Below are 24,610 nucleotides of genomic sequence, written 5' to 3' on the forward strand. Positions count from 1 at the left end.
GATGGAGTTGGCCTACAGGTTGTCGTTTGCTGAGTAGAGAGTGGTTGCCCTTTGTAAATTTGTATTTAGTCTACTTATATTTTTAAGAAAAAGCTGGGAAATTCTACTTTTTTAAACTGTTTACAGTTAATTTAGAATTTTTTATGACACTATCAGCCAGAAATGGCTATGAATCTTAATTCTGCATAAGGACCATCAGTCTGAGATTATCGTATTTCATATTTCTTACCATGGTATTGGAGATTGAAACTTGAACCTCCAAGCTATACTCCCATCCCTGTCATATTTTTATTTGGAAATAAAATAAGCTTGCTAAGCTGCAGAGAGTCTCACTAAGTTGCTTAGGCTGGTTGTGAATCTGCAATCCTCCTATCTCATACTGGGATTACAAGCATGTGCCACCATTCCTGGTTTAGATTTTCTATGATAATTACCTTAGGTGCCTTATTTCTCATTTCCTGGCATAAAGTTGGCAAAAAAAAATGAATGTTAAATAAATAAACGAGTCTAATATATTTTTTTTAATTTTTTAGGAAATTTTGTCTGTGGCTAAAAAAAATAAAAAGGAAAATGAGGTAAGATACAATAGAAAGTTAAATTTAGGAGTCATGTTTGCTTCCTGATCACTATCCTTTTTTTTTGGTGGTACTGGAGATGGAACCCAGGGGCATTGTACCTCTGAGATATACCTCCAGCCCTGTATCTTTAGCTTCGTTCTTTCTTTCATTAATTTATTTTTTATTTTATTTATTTATTTATTTATTTATTTATTTATTTATTTATTTATTTATTTTTGCGGTACTGGGGATGGAACCCAGGGGCATTCTACCTCCGAGCGACACCCCCAGCCCTGTTTTTTATTCTTTATTTTGAAACAGGGTCTCACTGAGTTGCAAAGGGCCTCACTAAGTAGTAGCTGAGGCTCTCCGCGAACTGCAGTCCTCCAGTCTCAGCCTCCCAAATACTGGGATTTTTATTTATTCCTTTGTGGTACTGGAGGTGGAAACCAGGGGCTTTCTACCTCTGGCCTATATTCCCAGACCTATTTTTTATTTGGAAACAGGATCTCACTAAGTTGCTGAGAGCCTCACTAAGTAGCTGAGGCTGGCTTTGAACCTGTATGATTGTCCTGCCTCAGCCTCCCAAGCACAGGGATTATAAGAGTGCTCCTCCATGCCCGGCTAGTCTTTTTTTTTTTTTACTTTTGAAACAGGGGCTCACTGAATTATGAAGAGCCTTTTTTTTTTTTTTTTTTTTTTTTTGGTGGTACTGGGAATGGAACTCTTCTACCTCCGGGCTACACTCCCAGACCTATTTTTATATATTTATTTGGAAATAGGGACTCTTAAGCCAGTGCGGCTGGCTTCAAACCTGCGCCATCCTCCTGTCTCTTGTCTCCCAAGCGTGGGGATTACAAGTGTGTGCCACTGTCCCTGGCCGATGAAGGGCTTTTTTCTTTTTAATCACTACTGAGCATTTTTCCCACCATTTATTCCATTTCTCTGCCTTTGTTTTTTAAAGCTGTCTGTTTTTTTTCTTAGTTTCCTTCCTAAAGTTCTTTAGGTGTCCACTTGCTGAGACTGTCCTCAAACCTGTGATCTTCCCTCAGCCTCCCAAATACTGGGATTACAATCATGTGCCATCACAGCCAGCTGTGATTGGCTTTTAAAGTCCTCCTTTCCCTTAAATGAAAGTAAATGCTCCTGTGCTTCATAAGAGGATTTTTTTCCCTCTTTTCCCCCCACAGATATTCATTGTCTTCGCTGCAGACAAAGAAAATTGTTAAGAAAATAGATTAATAAATTCTTGGTTAACACTATATAGGGGTTTGGAAAGGGGGAACAGTTGTAAAGGTCTATAAGTATGTGGCTGGTGATAGGTTTTTGTTTTGATTTTTTTTTTTTTTTTTTTTTTTGTGGTACTGGGGTTCCTGGAAGCCCTTCTACTTACGGGCTACACTCCCACACCCATTTTTTTTTTTTTTAAATATACTTCTTTATTCAAAAACAGGGTCTCTTAAGCCAGCACAGCTGGCTTTGAACCTGCGCGATCCTCCTGTCTCCGCCTCCCAAGCGCGGGGATTACAAGTGCGCCACCACGCCTGGCCTCAGACTTATTTGTATTATATATATATATATAATTTATATTATATTTATTTGGAAACAGGGTCTCTTAAGCCAGTGAGGCTGGCTTCGAACCGCACGTTCCTCCTGTTTCCTGTGTCTTGTCCTAGTTCTATCTAATGATCATAGTACTGTATGGTTTTGATTATTAACATTTTCTGATCAATGATTGGGAAAGGTATAGCAGCATTTTGTATAAAACTTCTAATTAAAATCCTTTTTCTCTACAGGATGAAAGCTCCTCCTCTACTAATCTTTGTGTAGAAGATCTTCAGAAAAATAAAGATTCAAATACTATAATTAAGGATAGATTGTCTCAAACTGTTAGGCAAAATACTAAATTCTTTTTTGACCCAGTTCGGAAATGTAATGGACAGCCAGTACCCTTTCAACAACCAAAACACTTCACAGGAGGGGTGATGCGGTGGTATCAAGTAGAAGGCATGGAATGGCTTAGGGTAATGAATTGTCTTTTGCTTGTTTGTGTTGGTACTAGAGATTGAACCCAGAGACGAGCCATACTCAGTTTTTTTATTATTATTATTATTTTTATTTTCAAATGGTCTCACCAAGTTGCCGGGGCTGGCCTCGAAGCTGCAGTACTTACTGATGTTTCATTAGTGGTATTACAGGTGTGATCACCACTCCTGATGAATTATTGTTTTTAATACAGTAAATTAGTTCCTTTTTATAGTTTAGTAATGTAATGTACTACAATTTAAGTTATTCCTTCAGTGTTTTTGCTATAAACAGAATTTGTGTGTGCTTCTGATTTACCATAACTTTTTTTGTTGGTACTAGGGGTTGATCCCAGGAACATTTTATCTTTGAGCTATACCCCTAGTCCTATTTTATTTTTTATTTAGAAAGAATGTCTCACTAGGTTGCTGAGAGTTGCTGGGGATTGAGTCCAGGGACATTCTGCTGATCTACATTCCCAGCCCTTTTGTTTTTGTGTTTGTTTTGAAATAGGGTCTTTTAGATGGCTAAGTCTTGATAGGTTTCTAAGGCTGTAGTCAAATCTCTGATCCTCCTATCCCAGCCTCTTAAGTAATGGTTAACAGGGTTGTGCCACTGTTCCCATCTCTGAATAAATTTTTATTTATTTATTGTTTAGTTATTTATTTATTTTTGGTGGTACTAGAGTTCCTGGAAACCCTTCTACCTCCGGGCTACAATCCCAGACCTATTTTATATTTTTATTTGGAAACAGCTGAGGCTGTCCGTGAACCGCGATCCCCCGGGTCTCAGCTTCCGGAATGCTGGGATTACAAGTGTGCGCCACCACTCCCGGCTTGAAAATTATCTTTTTAGACTTCCTTTATTTTGGGGGCTTTGATAAATGATTTCCCACAAGTATTATAATTTATTGTATGAATATATTAAATCTCATAGTTGTCATCTTTGAATATTCCTTTAAGAAAGAATAATCATTGCTAATTAAATAGAATGTGTACATCAAGTTAAATACAGTACATGTTTGTATACTTTCATTCAGATGCTTTGGGAAAATGGAATTAATGGCATTTTAGCAGATGAAATGGGACTGGGAAAGACTGTTCAGTGCATTGCCACAATTGCATTGATGATTCAAAGAGGAGTACCTGGACCTTTTCTTGTTTGTGGCCCTTTATCTACACTGCCTAATTGGATGGCTGAATTCAAAAGATTTACACCAGAAGTAAGACATGTTTCATTTCACATGTTTTATTTTGTTTGTTGCAGGAAATATAGACCTGCTATAATTCTCTATAAGCATTGTATCTGATTTGATTTCATCATCCTTTACATTTACAGAAAAAATAGGCTTTGATAATGTTGAACATCTTGCCTTAAGAAAGTTCCTAAATGATTTTTTAGATAATGTTATTACTCCGAGACAGACCTAGATAGATCTCTTTTGTGTGTGTGATTTTGTGTATGCACGTGTGAGTGACAGACCCTGATCTCTTTCATGTGTGTTAATGATACCAGGAGTTGAACCTAGGGGCATTCTACCTATATTCCCAGGCCTATTTTATTATTTGTTTGTTTGTTTGTTTGTTTGTTGCAGTACTGGGGATGGAACCGGGGCATTCTACATCTGAGCTATACATACTTCAGGCCTACTTTTTTTTTAATCCCCCTGAGTTACTGGGACTGGATCCCAGGGGCATTCTACCTCTGAGCGACACCCTCAGCTGTAATTTTTTTTTTTTTTTTTTTGGTGGTGCTGGGATTCCTGGAAGCCCTTCTACCTCTGGGCTACACTCCCAGACCTATTTTCTGTATTTTTGAAACAGGGTCTCTTAAGCCAGCGTGGCTGGCCTCGATCCTCCTGCCTCTGCCTCCCAAGCGCAGGGATTACAAACGTGCGCCACCACGCCCGGCCTCAGCTGTAATTTTTTATTCACTGAGTTGCAAGGGGCCTCACTAAGAAGCTGAGGCTGTCTGAGAACCACAATCCTCTGTCTCTGCTTCCCCAATGCTGGGTTTACAAGCTTGTGCCACCATGCCTGGCCTGTTTTTCTTTATTTTGAAACAATGACTCACTAAGTAGCTGAGGCTGGCTGCATGATCTTCCTGTCTCAGCCTCCCAATTACTGAGCCTGGTTTGTTTATTTTTTATTTTGAAACAGGATCTAGCCAAGTTGCTCAAGGCCACACCTAGTTGCTCAGATTGGCCTTGAACCTGTGATCCTCCTATCAGCCTTCTAAGTACTGGGATTACAAGCTTTGTCACCAGGCCCAGCAATAACAATTGATTTTTGAAATCCTATTTATGATTTCAGTCTGCCTCTTATACTTTTTTTGTTTTGGTTTGGTTTTTCATTTTTGCCCCTCATAGTCTAATAATTCTTTGATTAACTCATTTTCTTATACAAAGATGGAACTAAAACTCTTTAGTGTAAAAAATATTTTTTTTTATTTTAAAATACATGGTATTTATATTTTGTTCTAAATCAATCTGAAATCTCTTAGATTCCTACCATGTTGTATCATGGAAACCAGCAGGAACGTCGAAGATTAGTAAGGAATATTCACAAACGGAATGGGACACTGCAGATTCATCCTGTGGTAATCACGTCCTTCGAAATAGCCATGAGGGATCGCAATGCATTACAGGTACAGATGATCCTCATTGACTTTTATGGTAGTCCATAAGTCATATTTTACTTAATTCGTAATTGATGATATTGTGCATATTTCCTCTAGAAACCTAGTAGATTATATTAACAAAGATTTAGATGAAACCTCTTGTCTCTTAACAGAATTAAAGCCTATACATTTTAAACTATGCTCATAATATTTGTTTAAATGTGTTAGAATCAGCCAGGCATACTTTATAGGACTCTGAGTAATATATCCATATCTGTTTTTATTGATGTTTCACCTATTAATGCCTTTGTTACTATAATGCACTTAGAAAATTGACCTTTCTCATAGATCTGCCCACCTCACATATCGTTCTTTTTTTTTTTTTTTTTTTTTGGGTGGTGGTACTGGGGTTCCTGGAAGCCCTTCTTCCTCCGGGCTACACTCCCAGACCTATTTTTATTTTTGGAAACAGCGTCTCTTATGCCAGCATGGCTGGCTTCGAACCTGCGCGATCCTCCTGTCTCCGCCTCCCAAGCGCGAGGATTACAAGCGTGCGCCACCACGCCCGGCGTACATATAGTTCTTTACTGCTTTTCCTTTCTCTGACCATGTGATGTTCCTGCTACATATTCCCCTTGGGTTTTTCTTACTTGCATAAAACAAGACAATTTAAATAGTAAGTTTAACATAAAGTCAAAATACATAGGTCATAAGTGAAGTGTTATTGCTTGTATAATCATAAACAGTATTTGCCAAATGTTATGTATGTGGGGAGAACTTTGGAATATGATTTGCAGAAGTCTTAGTTTAGAAGCTTAGCAAGAAGTTTATGAAGATGTATAGCATTAAAAAGTATCAACTATCCGGGCGTGGTGGCGCATGCTTGTAATCTCCGCACGGAGGCGGAGACAGGAGGATCATGCAGGCTTAAGAGACCCTGTTGCCAAATTTAAAAAGAATGTAAAAATGGGTCTGGGAGTGTAGCCCAGGGGTAGAAGGGTTTCCCGGAACCCCAGCACGACCAAAAAAAAAAGTATCAACCATTTTGTCACTGTAGAAGTAATACATAGGGGAGAAAAAAGTAGTAATGTGTGGAAAGATACAAAACTACCTGTCATTCTAAGGAGAATTCTGTTTTTATACTTCCATTGACATTATGATTAACATTGTATGCTTCTCTTTGTAACTTGTCTTTTTTATTCATTAACATAATAGGAAGTATCTTCTGTTTACTTTCTGCTCCTCACACAGCCCATATTGAAACAGTTAAACTTTCTTGTCAATTACATCTGCTGGATGGCTAAAATTTTTCTTTTTCTTTTTTTTTTAAACTGAGCCTTTGTTATCATTTCAAGGAAGGATTTTAACTGTAAGGATGATAGAACAGCAACAGAAGTATCAGAGCCCACCCACTTGTATGTCTGGTTCCTCATAATTTCTTTTTTCTTGTTTTTTTCTTTCACTTACTTAAAAAGAACATTTTTATATTTTTCCTGGAGGTTTGATAGATGCCTTGTAGTGAGAGATTATTCAAGTTTGTCAAATTGCTAGAAGGATAAATCTCTTCCAAGGGAGGCTTGAGACCGAAGAATCGCAGTTCACAGACAGCCTCAGCTACTTAGTGAAGCCCTTTGCAACTCAGTAAGACCCTGTTTCAAAATACAATAAAAAATAGGGCTGGAGTTATAGCTCAGACTATTGTTTTATTTTATACAAAGTCTCACTATGTTGTGGAGAGCCTCATTAGGTTGCTGAGGCTTACCACAAACCTGTGGTCTGCCTGTCTCAGCCTCCCAAATACTGGGATTACAAGCATTCATCATGTCTGGCTAACAATATTATACTATTTTTTATCCTATTAGGAATGTACTTTATAAAGCTAAATATGCCCTACTTTATACTCTTCAATTTTCTGGTCACAGTTTTCAAGGATATCTTTACTTACTAGTTTGGTATTTATAATTTCAGAAATACTATGTATTTCTAGTTTTTGTTTGTTCTGTACTATGGGTTGAACTCAGAGGCATTTTACCTGTGAACTACACATTTCTGGCCCTTCTCTTTTTTCCTTTTTTTTTTTTTTTTATTAGTGGGATCGAACCCAGAAACATTCTACCTTTGAGCTACAACCTCGGTCCTATTTTATTTCTTATGTTAAAATAGGGTCTTGCTAGGTTGATGAGAGTCTCACTACTTGCTGAGGCTGTCCTTGAACCTGTGATCCTTCTGTCTTAGCCTACCATGTACTGGGATTATAGGACTGTTTCACCATGCTTGCCTCCCTTCTTAGTGGTTTTTCTTTTCTTTTTCTTTCTTTCTTTCTTTTTTTTTTTTTTGTGTGTGTGTGTGTGTGTGTGTGGTACTGGGGTTCCTGGAAACCCTTCTATCTCTGGGCTACACTCCCAGACATATATACATACATATACATATATACATACATATACACATATATATAATTTTTTTTTAATTTGGAAACAGGATCTCTTTATTGTTACTGGTACATTGTAATCATACATCACATTGGAATACAAGACTTGAGGATATACAAGCACACATCATCCAATTAGCCCTCGTCCACTCCACATCCCATTCCCTCCTCCTCCCTCAATTCCATGCTTGTTTGGTGATTAACTTTGATACATTTGTTTATGTACCTCCTGAGTTTTAAAGAGGTTCCATCTTCTCCTATCCCATACCCTCTGGTCATATAGGGCCCTTTCTATAACTCGACCTCTTCCAAAACAGGATCTCTTAAGCCAGCAAGGCTGGCTTCAAATCTGGGCGATCCTACTGTCTTTGCCTGGCGTTCCTTTTTAATTTTGAAATAGGGACTTGTTAATTTGTTGAAGTTGATCTCTAGCCAAGTATTATAATTACAGATGTATACCACTCTGCTATACTTCTGTATGTTTATATAGTAAACTATTTTGTTTATATAGTTTGCCTAGTAAAAGGCATACTTTAGTTCATCAGATAAAAGAGAAAGGGTAGGTATTAAAAATGAGATAACAACACTGGGTGTACTGTAATACCAGTACTTGGGAGCCTGAGACAGGAGGCTCCTCATGGGTTCATTATGTCTTTCTGTAAAAATAAAAGTTCTTAAAATTAGCTTCAGAAAACCTAAACAAACCAGTTACTAAGAAATTAGGAACATTTTCAGATTAAAGTATGTCTGACTGAGATACAGCCTCAAGATTGAAAATTAATACCATTTAAAATTTCTGAGCAAAAAAAAAATTTGAGCATATGGAACTATGAAAAGTTTCAATTTTTGAGGACTCTAATATTCATAGAAATGTAATATCAATACCTGGCAAAATATTAAACACAAAAGGTGGAGACTACTTTGTATAGAGAATGACTGAGGAACTTGGTACAAAAAAGCAGGTGGACTTCAAGTATTACTTCATGGCCTAGTGAAGTCTGTTCTAGGAATACAAATCACATTGGTTTTAGGAATCTATTAGTTTATCTTATTATTCAAAGGAAAACATGATCATCTCAATAAATACCAAAATAACAATTGGTTAAATTCAATGTCCATCCCCTAGATTATTATTTGAAAACTTTTTTCTCAATTCATTTTCTAGCATTGCTATTGGAAATACTTAATAGTAGATGAAGGACACAGGATTAAGAATATGAAGTGCCGTCTAATCAGGGAGTTAAAACGATTCAATGCTGATAACAAACTTCTTTTGACTGGTACTCCCTTGCAAAACAATTTATCAGAACTTTGGTCCTTGCTAAACTTTTTGTTGCCAGATGTATTTGATGACTTAAAAAGGTAGGTATATCAGTTACTTTGTGTTTTCCATACCTCGAATTTTATCTGTGAAGTTAATTACTTTCTTCTAGATAGTTAAGTGATATATTTTGTTGAGTTCTTTGTGGTATATATTGTGTGTCTTTGACACAAAGTATGGGTGAACAGATAAAAGATGGTTTAAAACAGGTTGGGCTGGGGATATAGTTCAGTGGTAGGGCACTTTTCTGTCATGTTCAAGTCCCTGTGTTCAGTCCCCAAGCATCACAAATTAACTTATATTGTATTTAAAAAAAAACAACAACTAGAAATGCTACTTTAAGAAAATACTTCTCTAATAAAACTTTTTAACTACCTTTATATGAGGAAATAACTTTTAATATTTTCTTTTAAGAATGTATATAGTAATCAATTCTGATTACTATATGCTGATCCAAGGCTTGTGCACACTTATTAAAAGGACAAGATTTCCAGGTCCTGTGCAGTCCTACTGAGTTACAGTGTGGAGGTGGAACTGATTATCTTAATTTTTAAAAGACTTCAGGTGATACATGTTTGAGAATATCTGATCTAACTATAACGAGAATAATAGCATTTTTCACATTGGGATAAATTAGAAATACAGTGTCACGTATTTACATGAATATTCTCATATTTACAATTAAATCCTTTTGTTTAAGTTTTTACTTTGGGAAGCATTATGGATATATAGAAGATACATTTTAATAAAGTCACATATATGTTGAATTTCAAAATAGTTGATTAAGTGAGTAACATTTCTAAATGTACATATAAACCATATGGCTTTGGTTTTGAAAGATGTTGGCATTTTTCTGTAGTTACTCGGAATTACATAAAATAGGTAATTTGGATTGGAGATGTGATTGAGTGGCAGGATGCTTGCCTGGCATACTCGAGGCCTTGGGTTTGACCTCTCTAGCACCACAAAAACAAAAATATGTACTTGAGACTTTATTTTACATTTGGTCTTTATTTGACTTTTATGCTATTGTAAGATTATGTTAATATTTATAAATTAGTTAAATGTTCCTTTTCAAATTACAGTTGAGTGATGGTTCATTACCATCACTTTCTCTTTGGTGTTTGCATGGGTTATTTTTCATTATATTAGGAATTTGCATCTGAAGGTTTGGTGCAATAATATCCATGCTTGATAATATACAAATTAACATTAAATTTTAAAACCATGTATTGTGCTAATATAATTGAGTTAATCTGATAGGTTAACTTGTAGCCATATTTCTCTTCCAGCTTTGAGTCTTGGTTTGACATCACTAGTCTTTCTGAAACTGCTGAAGATATTATAGCCAAAGAAAGAGAACAGAATGTATTGCATATGCTGCACCAGGTGCTATTTTCTTATTCTACTTACTACATGCTCATAGAATAAACTACATAGTCAGAGAATAAATACAGAACCCCAGAGTAAATCTGTCTTAATTACTCTTTGTAGTCAAGACTGGAGAAAAGTATCTCCTTAAATGTAACTGATTTCCTTGCCCTTCCCCACCCCCAATGGTCTATTTGTGTGTGGGGGTGGTACTGGGGATGGAACCCAGGGGCTTTCTATCTCTGGGCTAAACTCCCATACCTATTTTATATTTTATCTGGAAGCAGGCTCTCACTAAGTTGCTGAGAAACTCACTTCCTTATTGCCCAAGTATAACTAACATTCTCTTACTTGTGCCTATTTTTTTTTTTGTTTTGGTGGTGCTGGGGATGGAACCCTTCTACCTCTGGGCTACATTCCCAGACACCTATTTTTTATATTTTTATTTGGAAACAGGGTCTCTTACGCCAGCACGGCTGGCTTTGAACCTGCATGATCCTCCTGTCTCCGCCTCCCAAGTGCGGGGATTTACAAGCGTGCACCACCACGCCTGGCTTACTTGTGCCTCTTTTATTTTTTATTTTTTTTATTTTTTTATTTTGGAGGGTACTGGGGTTCCTGGAAACCCTTCTACCTCCAGGATACACTCCCAGACCTGTTTTTATACTTCTTTTATTTGGAAACAGGGTCTCTTAAGCTAGCGCGGCTGGCTTTGAACCTGCGTGATCCTCCTGTCTCTGCCTCCCAAGCGCGGGGATTACAAGCGTGCGCCACCATGCCCGGCCTGTGCCTATTCTTTTAAAAGCTAGTATAGTAACAAGTATATGTGTAAATATCCATTTGTATTTTTAAAAAATGAATGAGTGCCTCTTCCACATAATTTCAACTATCACACAATATCAAACTTTTTAATATTAGTGCAAGTGATAGAAGTATATATTTTGTTGTCATGATATCTTTAAAGATAAGGCTGTATTTATGGAATGTTTATATTTTTTCCCTGAGTTTCTGTAGATATATTATTTTTCTGGGTTGGTAATTGCAGATAAGTTATTTTTATTTTTTTAATCACTGGTATATAAATATATAAGCATAAGGGAGAAATAAAGGGTAAGGATTGTGTGAAGACAGTATTCCTTAAAAAGTAGAAATATATTCATGTGTATTTGATTATATTTAAATTTTAGATTCTAACACCTTTCTTGCTGAGAAGACTGAAATCTGATGTTGCTCTTGAAGTTCCCCCTAAACGCGAAGTGGTGGTTTATGCACCACTTGTAAAGAAACAAGAGATCTTTTATACAGCAATTGTGAACCGTACAATTGCAAACATGTTTGGTTCTAGTGAGGTAAGAGTGTAGTTTGAAGTATACCATAAATGAGACATGTTATAAAATTTTACAATTAATTCCAGTCTTATGGCTGCTTACCATAGTTCTTAGGACTTATTGGGTGAATTTTTAACTGAAGTATAAGGCATAATGCTACAAAAAATAATTTTTACCACATATCTATAGTCCCCCTGAAATTTTAAGTGGTCTGTGTATTACTTGTGTATCACTGTGGTCATCTGAAATGCTTGTTAAAAATCTAAATTCCCAGCCGGGTGTAGTGGCACGCACTTGTAATCCCCGTGCTTAGGAGGCTGAGACAGGAGGGTTGCACAGGTTTGAAGCCAGCCTCAGGTACTTAGTGAGACTCTCAGCAACTCAGTGAGACCCTGTTTCCAATTAAAATATAAAATAGGTCTGGGAGTATAGCCCGGAGGTAGAAAGCCCCTGGGTTCCACCCCTAGTACCGCAAAAAAAAAAAAAAAAAAAATCTAAATTTCCTAGTCTAATTAACCTTAATCATTCTGCCTCTGAATGGACTTAGAAATGCTTTCTTTTTTCTGAGAGAGGTGGCATTGGGGATTGAACCAGTGAATATGGGCATTCTACCTCCAAACTACTCTCTGGCCCTTTCCTTTACTCTCTCTCTCTTTTCTTTTCTTTTTTTCTTTTTTTTTTTTTTTTTCTAGTACTGGGGATTGAACCCAAAAACATTCTACCTTTGAGCTATACCCCTTTATTCTTCTTTATTCTTCTTTGTACTTTTTTATTTTTGAAACAGGGTCTTACTAACTTGTGCAGGGCCTAAGTGTCTGAGGCTGGCCACAAACTTGTGATCCTCTTTTCCTGTCTCAGCCTCCCAAGTATAGGTTATAAGTGTGTGCCCAGCTTACATATTCTTTAATTTTATTCTCTGTTTTAGAAAGAAACCGTTGAGGTAAGTCCTACTGGACGACCAAAACGACGAACTAGAAAATCACTGGATTACAGCAAAATAGATAATTTCCCTAATGAATTGGAAAAATTCATCAGTCAAATACAGCCAGAGGTGGACAAAGAAAGGTGTGAATTAAAATAAATTTAAGTATTGTTTAAACTCTGGTGCTTTTTTATATCTTGTACTTACACATTATATATTTTTGATAGAACTGTTGTGGAAGTAAATGTCCCTATAGAATCAGAAGTTGATCTGAAGCTGCAGAATATAATGATGCTACTTCGCAAATGCTGTAATCATCCCTATCTGATTGAATACCCTATCGACCCTGTTACACAAGAATTTAAGGTGAATACTATTTAATTTATTACTTTGATTCTGTAATCTTTTAATGTTGAAGTGTTTTTGTTCTTTAAAATAAAGTACTGTTGCCGGGTGTGGTGGTGCACGCTTGTAATCCCAGTGCTTGTGAGGCTGAGACAGGGGATCGCGCAGGTTCGAAGCCGAAGCCAGCCTTAGTGAGGCTCTCAGCAACTTAGTGAGACCCTGTTTCCAAATAAAATATAAAATGGGTCTGGGAGTATAGCGTGGAGGTAGAAAGCCTCTGGGTTCCACCCCCAGTATCACCAAAAAAGAAAAAAAGAAAAAAAAAATAAAGTACTGTTTGCCATATCAAGACTATAGTCCTTTTATTAAGCTGAAGTACTCTTCTTCCCCCAAATTAGAATGGTGATCATTTTCTGTGTGCAGTGTAACAAATATTTTCAATTATATATATTGTATGTGAACAGTTAAGAATTAGTCTAAATTTAGTAAAGCAGTTGGTTTCTACTTGTGATGTCTATTTTACTTTCTGTATTTCTTTTGGATAATATTTAGCTTGTCACAGTCAGCCTGTCTGCTCATTGCTTAAGTCTCAACAAATAGCTACAGAAGAAAACCAAAAAGTTGATAAGAATTGAGGGCTTTCAGATAAATATATCTGCCTTATTAAATAGTTGATAGAAAAATAGCATAGTGATAAAGGAAATTGTTCTTAGTAACCCTTATTTTATAATTTATAGCAGGGTTTCTTATTCCTGACAGTGTTGACATTTTGGGCCAGATAATTATTTATTTATTTATTTATTTATTTATTTATTTATTTATTTATTTTTTGCGGGTCTGGGGAGGGAACCCAGGGGCATTTGACCTCCAAGCTATACCCTCTGCCCTATTTTTTATTTTTTATTTTGAAACCGGGTTTCACTGAGTTGCAGAGGGCCTCACTAAGTAGCTGAGCCTGTCTGTGAACTGCGATCCTCCAGTCTCAGCCTCCCGAACCACGCCTGGCTCCAGATAATTTTTATTTAGGAGGTAATGTCTTGTGCAGTATAGAACATTTAGCAGTATCCCTAGCCTGTGGTTGCTAGTCACTTTCACTGTTTGTGACAATCTAAAATGAATCCAGCCACTGTCAAATGTCCCCTGGGGGTTGAGGACAAATTGTCCTCATTCTAGAACTCATTTGAATAAGGAGGATAATGGAACATTTTTACTCAAATGAAAATACCTGGTGAGGTAATTTCACCAAAAGATGAAAGGGTTTTTTAGCCTTAGTACCTAGATTGTTTTTATACGGTCCCATGGTTTCTTTAATTTCTACTAAGAATTCTAATAGCAATTTTTGTACATATTTGTCTTTATCAGTGTTATATAAAGAATAAACTTCAACTTGTATAGTTGAACCTTACTTAAAGTTCAACTTTGCTTGTAACTTCAACATTACTTAACCTTGAACTTAAAGTTCAAGTTTACTTAAACTTTATACAGAGGGAGGTGTGAGGAGAATTAATCATGGTGTGTGGAATCACTGGTTTTTCATTCCATAATGTCTGTCTTTGAGAAGTAGCTTTCTTCTGCTTTTTTTTTGGGGGGGGATGGTACCGGGGTTCCTGGAAACCCTTTTACTGCCGGGCTACACTCCCAGACCTATTTTAAATTTTTATTTGGAAACAGGCCGGCTTCGAACCTGAGCGATCCTCCTGTCTCTGCCTCCCAAGTGTGGGGATTTCAAGCATGTGCCACCATGCCCAGCCTTTCTTCTGCTTTTAAAAGATTAGATAACAAGGTCAATTTTTATAAAGTATTATAGAGACTTATTATTCAAAACTGAAGTATTCAAATGTTTTTCACTTTTTATAAAGCAAATTATTAGCCATTGTAGTCACAGTTTTCTTTTTTTGTCTCCTTTTAAGATTGATGAAGAATTGGTAACAAATTCTGGGAAATTCTTAATTTTGGATCGAATGCTTCCAGAACTAAAAAAAAGAGGTCATAAGGTGGTACTTTTTATTCGAATTTTGATTTTTTTAGTTATTTTTTGTGAATAATTATGGATACTAACTTATATTTAAATTTCAGGTGCTTCTTTTTTCACAAATGACAAGAATGTTGGATATTTTGATAGATTACTGCCATCTTAGAAATTTCAACTTTAGCAGGCTTGATGGGTCCATGTCTTATTCGGAGAGAGAAACAAATGTAAGACTGCTTATTATCATGTATACTTTTTCCCCCACTAGTACTAGGACTTGAGCCCAGGGTCATTCTACCACTGAGCTATACTCCCAACCCTTTTTGGTTTTTATTTTGAGACAGGGTCTTCCTAAATTGACCAGACCCAGTTTGAACTTAACAACATCCTCCTGCCTGGATTACATATGTGTACCACTATACATGGCACATACATAGCAAATCTTAATGCTGGAGTCTCATGTGTATGTATTTTACCTATATGTCCTTTGGCACAGTATTTGTAATATCTATATTGTCACCATCATTATAAACATTTTAGGATAATAGGACTTTTTTTCCTATTTTTGTTTCACTCAATATTTTATTAATGAAAATTTCAAATATACTGAGGTGTGGTGGTACATGCCTATAATTCCAGTACTTAGGAGGCTGTGACAGGAGAATTGTAAGTTCAAGACCATGTTCAGCAATTTAGTGAGACCCTGTTGCAAAATAAAGTAGAGCTGGGGGTTTAGCTCAGAGGTAGAGCACTTCAGCTTTCAAGCCCTAGCCTGACAGACACACAGATACAAATAATAATAATAATAATAATAATAATAATAATAATAATAAACATTTTTATAGTAAGCAACCATAAACTCATCTAGAACCTGTCATTAACTGTACTTTCTACTTTTTTTTTTTTCTGAGCTTCATCCCCCTTTTTATTCTTTTATTTTGAAACAGTGCCTAGTTGCTGAGGCTGACTGAACCTGTGATCTTCCTGTATCAGCTTCCCAAGTACTGCATGCTCCACCACACCTGACTTAACTCTACTTTCTTATCACATACCTATCATGTAGCATCAGTGTGTTGCTATATCCATTTTGATACATTTCAGAATAAATTATAGATGAAACTACCCTTTATTTTCTCTGACTTTAGAGCATGTATTGTGTTTGTGTAGAAAAATTACATATTCTGAAGTAAATAAAATTTACATTTGTTGAGTTTTGGCATGTGTATAAATATGCCCCAAATCCCTACCAAGATAAAGAACATTACCATTGACCCTAAAAGTTGCCAGTGACTTCTTCTAGTCAGTCTACCTTCACACCTACTCAATTTTTTAGGCAACTACTACTAATTTGCCATCCTTTGTATTGGGTATTCTTATTTAAATTTCCTTGCAATGTATGATTTAACAAAATTAAGATCTTACTAAAATTGCATGAAAAAGTTAACAGAAGCAGATGGTTAACAATAATTTTATAGATATTAAAGATAAGTTGATTTCCCTTGGAAAAGCCTTTAACAATAATAATTAGAAACAATCTTTTCTTCCCCAGTCATGATGGTTAATTTGTTTTTTACTTTGTCATATTTGCATCCTTTTGCTTTTAGATGCACAGTTTCAACACAGATCCAGATGTATTTATCTTCTTAGTGAGTACACGAGCTGGCGGCTTGGGCATTAATTTGACTGCAGCAGATACAGTTATCATTTATGACAGTGATTGGGTAAGTTTGAAGTATAGCAATGTACTGATTGTATTTTCATTCTGAACTTTTTGGATTGAAACCCATGGGCCTCCTACCTCTGAGCTATACTCCCAGCCCTATATTTTTACTCTTTATTTTGAAACAGGTTCTCACTACTTTGCAGAGGGCTTCACTAAGCAGCTGAGACTGGCCACAAACTTGTGATCCTCCTGTCTCAACCTCCCAAGTTCTGGGATTACAAGCGTGTGCCATGCCAGCTTCATTCTGAACTTCTAATCCATCATTATAGATGTAGTGATTTTATTTATGTATTTTGGAAAGTATTTTCAGCTAAGAATTATTTATCATAGTCGAGCATGGTATCAGGCATCTGTATGTAATTCCAGTACATGGGAGGCTGAGACAGGATCACAGGTTCGACATCAGCTTCAACAACTTAAAGTAAGGCCCTCTGCAAGGGCCTTTTGTGAGACCTTGTTTCAAAATAAAAAATAAATAGGGCTGGGGGTGTAGCTCAGAGATAAAGTGGTCCTGGGTTCAATCACCAGTTTCTCATCTAAAAAAAATTTAACACTTTTTCTGCATATAATATCTTGAACTGCCCTTTGAACTATTAAAATGTTTTTATGACTGTTCAGGTGTATGGATTGATAACTATTCATTAAGACATTCTAGAAATCTTTATTGAGTTATGACACCATTAAAAGTTTCTCATATCATGAATGTTGACTTTACCCATTAGTTATAAACTTAGGTTTATTTTAACTTAATAAGTTTTAATTTTTTTTTTCTCCTTTTAACTTTTAAGAATCCTCAGTCTGATCTTCAGGCCCAGGATAGATGTCATAGAATTGGTCAGACAAAGCCAGTTGTTGTCTATCGCCTTGTTACAGCAAATACTATTGATCAGAAAATCGTGGAAAGAGCGGCTGCTAAAAGAAAACTGGAAAAGCTGATCATTCACAAAAGTAAATGACTCATGTGGTACTTTTCCTTCATTTTTCTGTTGTATGTGTATCTGTTTTATAAATTTTTATTATTGCTCTTTTCCTTATAAAAGAAATAAGAAAGGGGAACATCATAGTAATAATGTCAAGTCCCTGTCTAATTTATAATAATTTTCTGTTTACAGATTCTTCTCCATGATAATCTGGTTCTGGAGAAAATGGATTAGGTTTCTGACAAAATTAATTTGACTTGATGAAATATTTATATTGTCAGGTTGTAGTTGGAATTTGCATTGGGTATAAAAAGCCCTGTACTATTAAGTTTCTTTGAACTAAAAGAATTCACATGATTTTAGGAATTCGATGAAAAATTTTGCTTAAAATACTGAATGTAGTTTAAGTTTAGGTTTTATCTATATTTGATCCTTTTTTTATTCTTTTGTGGTACTAGGAATTGAATGCAGGGATATTCTACCTCTGAGCTACACCCTTAGATCTATCTTATCTTTTAATTTGAAACAAGGTCTCACTAAGATCTAGGTTGCTGAGAGCCTCATTAAGTAGTTGAGGCTGGCTTTGAACCTGTTTAATCCTCCTGTTTTAGCCTCTCCCAAGTGCTGGGATTACAACCATATGCCACCATACCCAGCTTCTACAAGTCTTTATGAACATAATGCATTTACTTTTTATTGGCTTAAAGGAGGCATATTTTTACTTATTGAGAACTGTGAATTATTTCCCAAGCAAATGTATCATGTTATGCTTCTACTAGCAAAGTTACGAGTTTCAGTTGCTCTTCTTACCAAGATCTTTTTTTCCCCCTATTTTGTCCTTTTTGGAATATCAACCATTCTGGGTGGTTTTTAATATATCATATTGTTGTTTTAAAAATAATTTTAGTATGTGGAACTTGTTGGACTTTTTTTCAGATCATTTCAAAGGTGGTCAATCTGGATTAAATCAGTCTAAGAATTTCTTAGATCCAAAGGAATTAATGGAATTATTAAAATCTAGAGATTATGAAAGGTAAGATTTTATAATTTTTTAAAAAGTATTTATTTATTTACTTTTTAGTGTTCGTGTTATAGGTTGTACCCAGTGGCATCCTACCTCTGCAATACACCTCTGGCCCTATTTTATTTTTTATTTTTATTTATTTTTTATTTTTTGGTGGTACTAGGGTTCCTGAAAACCCTTCTACCTCCGGGCTACACTCCTAGACCTATTTTATATTTTTTTTTTGGGGGGGGTGTCTCTTAAGCCAGCACGGCTGGCTTCATACCTGTGCTATCCTCCTGTCTCTGCCTCCCAGACGCAGGGATTACAAGCGTGCGCCACCACACCCAGTGCTTATTTTTTATTTTGAAACAGGGTCTTCCTAAGTTGCAGAAGGCCTCACAAAATAGCGAAGGTTGGCCAAGAACCTGTGATCCTCCTGTATCAGCCTCCCAAGTACTGGGATTACAAGCTTGCACCACCATTCCCAGCTTGCTTTTTTTCATTTTAGAAAAATGTAATTCATAGTTTTGATTTATTGAAATACAGTGGAATATTTTGTGTTATTTGTAGGGAAGTAAAAGGATCCAGAGAGAAGGTTATTAGTGATGACGATCTGGAGTTGTTGTTAGATCGAAGTGATCTTATTGGTAAGTGTCTCATGCTTTTATTTTTTATGGAAACTGAAAAATACACATCAATAAAATATTGTTATGAACCCCTTATAGAATTAATTTACATATACTAGTTCCTAACAAGCTGTGTGTGGTCGTGCATGCTTGTAATCCCAGCATTTGGGAGGCTGAGACAAGAGAATTGTGGTTTGAAGACCGCCTCAGCTACTACTTAAGGCCTTTGCAATTCAGTGAGACCCTGTTTCAGAATTTAAAAAGAATATAAGATAGCACTAGGGGTGTAGCTCGGAGGTAGAATGCCCCTGGGTTCTATCCCCAGTACTACAAAAAATATAAATAAATAATAAAAAGACTAAAAAATAGAACTAGGGGTATATTCTGAGATACAATATCCCTGGGTTCCACCCCCAGTACTGCGCAAAAAAAAAAGTGTTTTAACAGCCAGTTTTGTTTTATTGGCATTTTTCTTTTGTTGAAGCCTTAAAATTAAACAAATCTTAGTCATTTTTACTATATTATATGTCTTTTACTGTGAAAAGCTTGTTTATATGTTACTAGGGATTCAACCAAGGGGTGCTCTTATCACTGAGCTTTATCTCCAGGCCCCCCTTTTTAATTAATTAATTAATTTATTTATTTATTTATTTTCTGGTGTGGTACTGGGGATAGAACTCAGGGGCATTCTACCTCGGAGCTACACCACTAGCCCTATTTTTTTATTCTTTATTTTGAAACGGTCTCACTGTGTGCAAAGGGCCTCACTGAGTAGCTGAGGCTGGCCGCAAACAGTGATCCTCCTGTCTCAGCCTACTGAATCCTGGTATTACAAGTGTTTATTGAGTAAGGATATTAATTTTCCTCCTTTTTTGCATGTCATATTCAGTTTTTCATCACTATTTCTTGAAAAGATTATTCTTTCCCTATTGAATTGCCTGGTCATCTCTTTTGCTAATCAATTTACTATAAATATGTGTTTATTTCTGTATTCTCAGTTTCAATTATTGGTCTGTATATTAATCTTTTCTTAGTACCATAATTAATACTACACCTTTGTGGGAAGAATAAGTTTTCCTGGGTGGGGTGTGTGTGTGTGTTTTATTGGCATTCTATTTCTGAGCTATACCTCAAGCCCTTTTTTATTATGTTGAAACAGTCTTGCTAGGTTGTGGAAGCTGTCCTCAAACTTGCAATTCTTCTGTCTTAGCCTCCCAAGTATTGGGATTATAGTTGTACACCACCACAGACTTTGCTACTTTTGAGATTTTAAACTATGATTGGGCTTCATTTAAAAACATCTCTGAGAACATAATTTAAATTATTATTTTACAGAAGAAGCCAGGCAGGTGGCACACACCTGAAATTCCATTACTTGGGAGACTCACAGGAGGTTGAGACTAACCTCAGCAATTTAGTGAGACTATGTTTCAGAATAAGAAAGACTAGGAGTATAGCTCAAACATAAATTACCTCTGAGTTCAATCCTAAATCCACATATGCACATTAAAAGAAATTTTAGCAGAAGAGATTTTGACTTGTAAATTGATGCTTTATACTGGGCGTCTTCTATAGGCTGATTCAACTTAGAGTAAAAGGAGTCTGCCTTTTTGCTTTTGTTACTTTAACTCTTAATTGGGTAAGGAAGAGATTGTCCTGTAATCTATGAATTTATATTTTGGACATATGACTCAATTCTCATAACATCATATTGGAAATTTCTTTTGTTGATTTATTTTTAGTTCTTATATTCAAACAGTACTTATTCTAATATTTTTCTTTTAGATCAAATGAAAGCCTCAGGACCAGTTAAAGAGAAGACAGGGATATTCAAGATACTAGAAAATTCTGAAGATTCCAGTCCTGAATGTTTATTTTAAATGAAGCTAAATAATAGCTTTTAAAGTTCTTGTTTACAACAAATAACTTACGCATATTGGTTTCAAAATCCAGATTGTCTACTTTACTCTTTGATTATATCAGTTTATATAATGTAACTAGTACCATTGCATCCTTAATTGATTATGATTTTCTGAGCCTTATTAAGAAGAAAATTCATATTAAGTTTACATTTTTAGTTAACTTTTGAGACCGAGTAGTACCCTTGGATATGGTGTGATGTGTACTTAACCATTGCCAGATTTATACAGTCTTCCTGTGGAAGTTTAGTGAATATCCTCCTCCCCCCTTTCTTTTAGCAGTGTAGTTTATGGGTTTTTGGTACTTCAGTTATGGAGTAGGCTTTTGATGGGGGAGGAATTGGGATTATGCTTTCTACTGTTGAAGTAAAAAATTGTTTGATTTTAGCCTATAAGATAGTCTACCAAATAAATGCTCATTATAAGATGATCTCATCAAGTTACTTTTTCAGAAAATAACAAAACTTGACTGAGCTTGGCGTAGTGGCGCACGCTTGTAATCCCAGCATTCAGGAGGCTGAGAATGAAGGATCACGGTTCACGGACAGCTGCAGCTACTTAGTGAGGCCCTCCATAACTTAGTGAGACCCTGTTTCCAAATAAAGAATAAAAAATAGGTCAGGGAATGTAGCTCAGAGGTTGAATGCTCCTGGGTTCCATCCCAAGACCTGAAAAACAAAACAAACAAACAAACAAAAAAAAACAAAAAAAACCCCACTTGACTGGCATTGGGATTTGACAGTATTATTCTGATTCATTCACTAGTATTATAATCATATGTCATAAAAATTTCAACTCAAAAGTGAGTTAATACAGAGAAGACTTTGTAAGAAACCATAGTAGTGTCTTAAAAAAATCTGTAAGTTAGAAATGGTAATATTTTATACAGAACAAGAGAGATGAAATCCTATATGCAACCTGAAATTCATTAAGACCTAAGAGAAGAATTTAGGCCCTGCATGAAACAATATTAGACCTTAAAGGAATGACATTTTGCACATACCATGGAGTAGAAGATTGTTTCCTGAACCATAGGTTTCTATACTTATCATTAATAATTTCACAGGAAATTGTTGCCATATATGTTTGTAAGCAGATTAGATGAGAGTCCTTAAAGATAGTAGAATTAAGGCCCCAAAGAAGAACTTTAACATTTTAATAAAAGAAAAAACTGACAGTAGAATAGATCTTTTTTTTGAAGATTTAAAGGAGTTTATTAAGTATAATAGATTTTTTTTAAATAATGAAAATAATTCACCAATCATCCAAACAGGCTTACTATTCTTGCTTGAAATTTATGATGGTGACTTCAGTGAATTACTTAGTAGTTGTACTAAGTTTTCACTGTTCTCTTAACTCTATTTCACAGCTTCCTTTCTGTTGCTGTCTAATACCTCCTCCCTCTCACCTGCTCCCTGTTGTACTGAGAAAATTAGATCAGTCAGAAAATAACTTTGAAGAGTTGTCCTCACTACATCTATAAACTAGTAAACTAGTATCTGTTCATGTTTCCCCTTCTTGTTATAGATACTATCCTAGCCAGAGCCAACTGAGAAGCCTCTTTTTTCTTACATAGCAAAACTACTTGCAAAAGTTCAGTGTTCATTGTTTTCAGTTTGTCCTATTCTGGGGTGGTTATTTTTTTTTTTTTTTTTTGACCCCATTTCATTTGGATTTTTATCCCCATCACTCCATTCTAATAGTTCTTAATGTTTCCAGCCACCTCTGATGTCATTTTAACTTGATCGTTCAGCATTTTATATAATTGGCTCTTTACAAAAGAATTACTTTGTCTTTTAGCAAACATATTTGCCTCAGTTTCCTTTCTATGTCTGTGATTCTTGATCTATTTTTCTATTTCTTACCTCATTTCTTTTACAGCTTTGATGGCTTAAATTTGTGTTGCCAGCCAGAACTTTTGTCCCGAATCCCAAATTCATATACCCAGCTCTTAACTTGACTTTTTTACTTGGGTTCCTAATAACTCAGACTGCTCCAAGTGTGAACTTTTTATCTTTTAGAACCCACATTTGAAGCCGGGTGTGGTGGCACATGCTTGTAATCCCAGCGTTTAGGAGGCTGAGACAAGAAGATGGTGGTTTGAGGACAGCCTCAGCTACTCAGGGAGGCCCTGTTTCAAAATAGAATTAAAAAATGGGTTTGGCTTGTAGCTTGGGTGTAGAATGTCCTGAGTTTCATCCCTGGTACCTAAAAAAAAAAAAAAAATGCACCTTTTTTTTTTAATTCCAATAAATGCAAACTCTTTTCTGCTTGAGACCAAAAGACTTGGAGTCATGCTTTACTACTTCCTTTTCCTCACATCTAATTCTATAGTCCTAAATATGTCCAGAAACCCACCACATCTTACTACTGTGACATGCAACAATGGTCCTTACATCTTCTTAGTGTAGGTATATAACTTTATATTGTTATCAGTGGTCTTTGACTATGTAAACATCAGCTAGATAAGCCATGGAGCATTGTGTGGTTGTATTTTGTGCGTATGTGTATGTGTTTTACTGAGGATTGAACCCAAGAGTATTCTACCTCAGAGCTACATCCCCAATCCTTTTTAATTTTTTTTTTTTAAACAGTGTCTTGCTAAGTTACTGAGTTTCTATGTGTTGCTAATGCTGGTCTTGAACCTGTGGCCCTCCTGTCTCAACTTCCCAAGTACTGGAACCACAACTGTGTGCCACCATACCCAGCTATTTGTATTTTTATTCTTGTTCAGCTTTCCCCCTTCAAGTTAATTGTTTTCTTTGCACCTATCAATAATATCCAAACTCTAAATGTGTAAATCTCATTATGTTCAAACTGGTCGGGTAATTAGTAACACCTCTCCTTCCTTAAGGTACCTCTTGTCATATGTACATAGCTCCCCCTACAGCATTCTTCAGTCAGGACTATAGAGCCATTTACCTGGAATCACTTTACCCTCTTGGGCATTCCTATTGGCTATCTCTTGCTTTGGAATCACTGTTTGGTCTTGTTTCTTTCTCTTTGTTTCATGGAAAATGTTGTTCAGTGTCTTTCTGAGAAAAGGATTCAAGGCCAATTAATTTTTTTAGAATTTGTGTCTGCCAGTATTTTTGTTTTATGTCTACATTTGATTAGTTTTTTATTTTATTATTTTATTTTATTTTATATTTTTGCAGGTCTGGGGATAGAACCCTGGGGCATTTGACCTCCAAGCCACACCCCCTGCCCCATTTTTTATTCTCTATTTTTGAAACAGGGTCTCACTGAGTTGCAAAGGGCCTCACTAAGCTGAGGCTGTCTGCAAACCGCGATCCTCCCGTTTCAGCCTCCCGAATGCTGGGATTACAAGCATGCGCCACCACGCCCGGCAAGATTTTTATTTTAGATTAAGACTTAGTCTCAGAATATTGAGTTTTTCTCTTATTTTGAAAGTTACTTTGTTGTCTCAGAGCTTCCAGTGTTGGCTGTAAAGAAATCTAGTACCATTCTGGCTTCACGTTCTTTGAAGTGGGGATCTGCTCGTTGTTAATGTGCTTTGTATGTCTAATA

General features: G+C 35.9%; 1 protein-coding gene across 6 annotated transcripts in view; it reads left to right on the top strand.

The window, feature by feature from the left end:
* Positions 1–21,040, top strand: part of HELLS (helicase, lymphoid specific) — a gene marked incomplete at both ends in the record, with an annotated part of 35,020 nt that extends 13,980 nt beyond the window's left edge. For 3 of the 6 annotated variants that reach the window (XM_080694386.1, XM_080694387.1, XM_080694391.1), the window contains 16 exons: positions 534–575; positions 2,354–2,581; positions 3,622–3,804; positions 5,085–5,228; positions 8,795–8,991; positions 10,243–10,339; positions 11,509–11,670; positions 12,575–12,714; positions 12,799–12,937; positions 14,827–14,910; positions 14,993–15,112; positions 16,490–16,606; positions 17,397–17,556; positions 18,465–18,561; positions 19,105–19,181; positions 20,946–21,040. In XM_080694386.1, the coding sequence (XP_080550512.1) occupies positions 534–575; positions 2,354–2,581; positions 3,622–3,804; positions 5,085–5,228; positions 8,795–8,991; positions 10,243–10,339; positions 11,509–11,670; positions 12,575–12,714; positions 12,799–12,937; positions 14,827–14,910; positions 14,993–15,112; positions 16,490–16,606; positions 17,397–17,556; positions 18,465–18,561; positions 19,105–19,181; positions 20,946–21,040 (2,082 nt within the window). The remainder of the gene's footprint in view (positions 1–533; positions 576–2,353; positions 2,582–3,621; positions 3,805–5,084; positions 5,229–8,794; positions 8,992–10,242; positions 10,340–11,508; positions 11,671–12,574; positions 12,715–12,798; positions 12,938–14,826; positions 14,911–14,992; positions 15,113–16,489; positions 16,607–17,396; positions 17,557–18,464; positions 18,562–19,104; positions 19,182–20,945) is intronic. The other 3 variants (XM_080694388.1, XM_080694389.1, XM_080694390.1) reach the window with 3 other exon arrangements.
* Between the last annotated feature and the right edge of the window lie 3,570 nt (positions 21,041–24,610).

The sequence above is a fragment of the Muscardinus avellanarius genome (genome assembly GCF_963383645.1).
Source record: "Muscardinus avellanarius genome assembly, chromosome: 4".
NCBI classification, from domain to species: Eukaryota; Metazoa; Chordata; class Mammalia; order Rodentia; family Gliridae; genus Muscardinus; species Muscardinus avellanarius.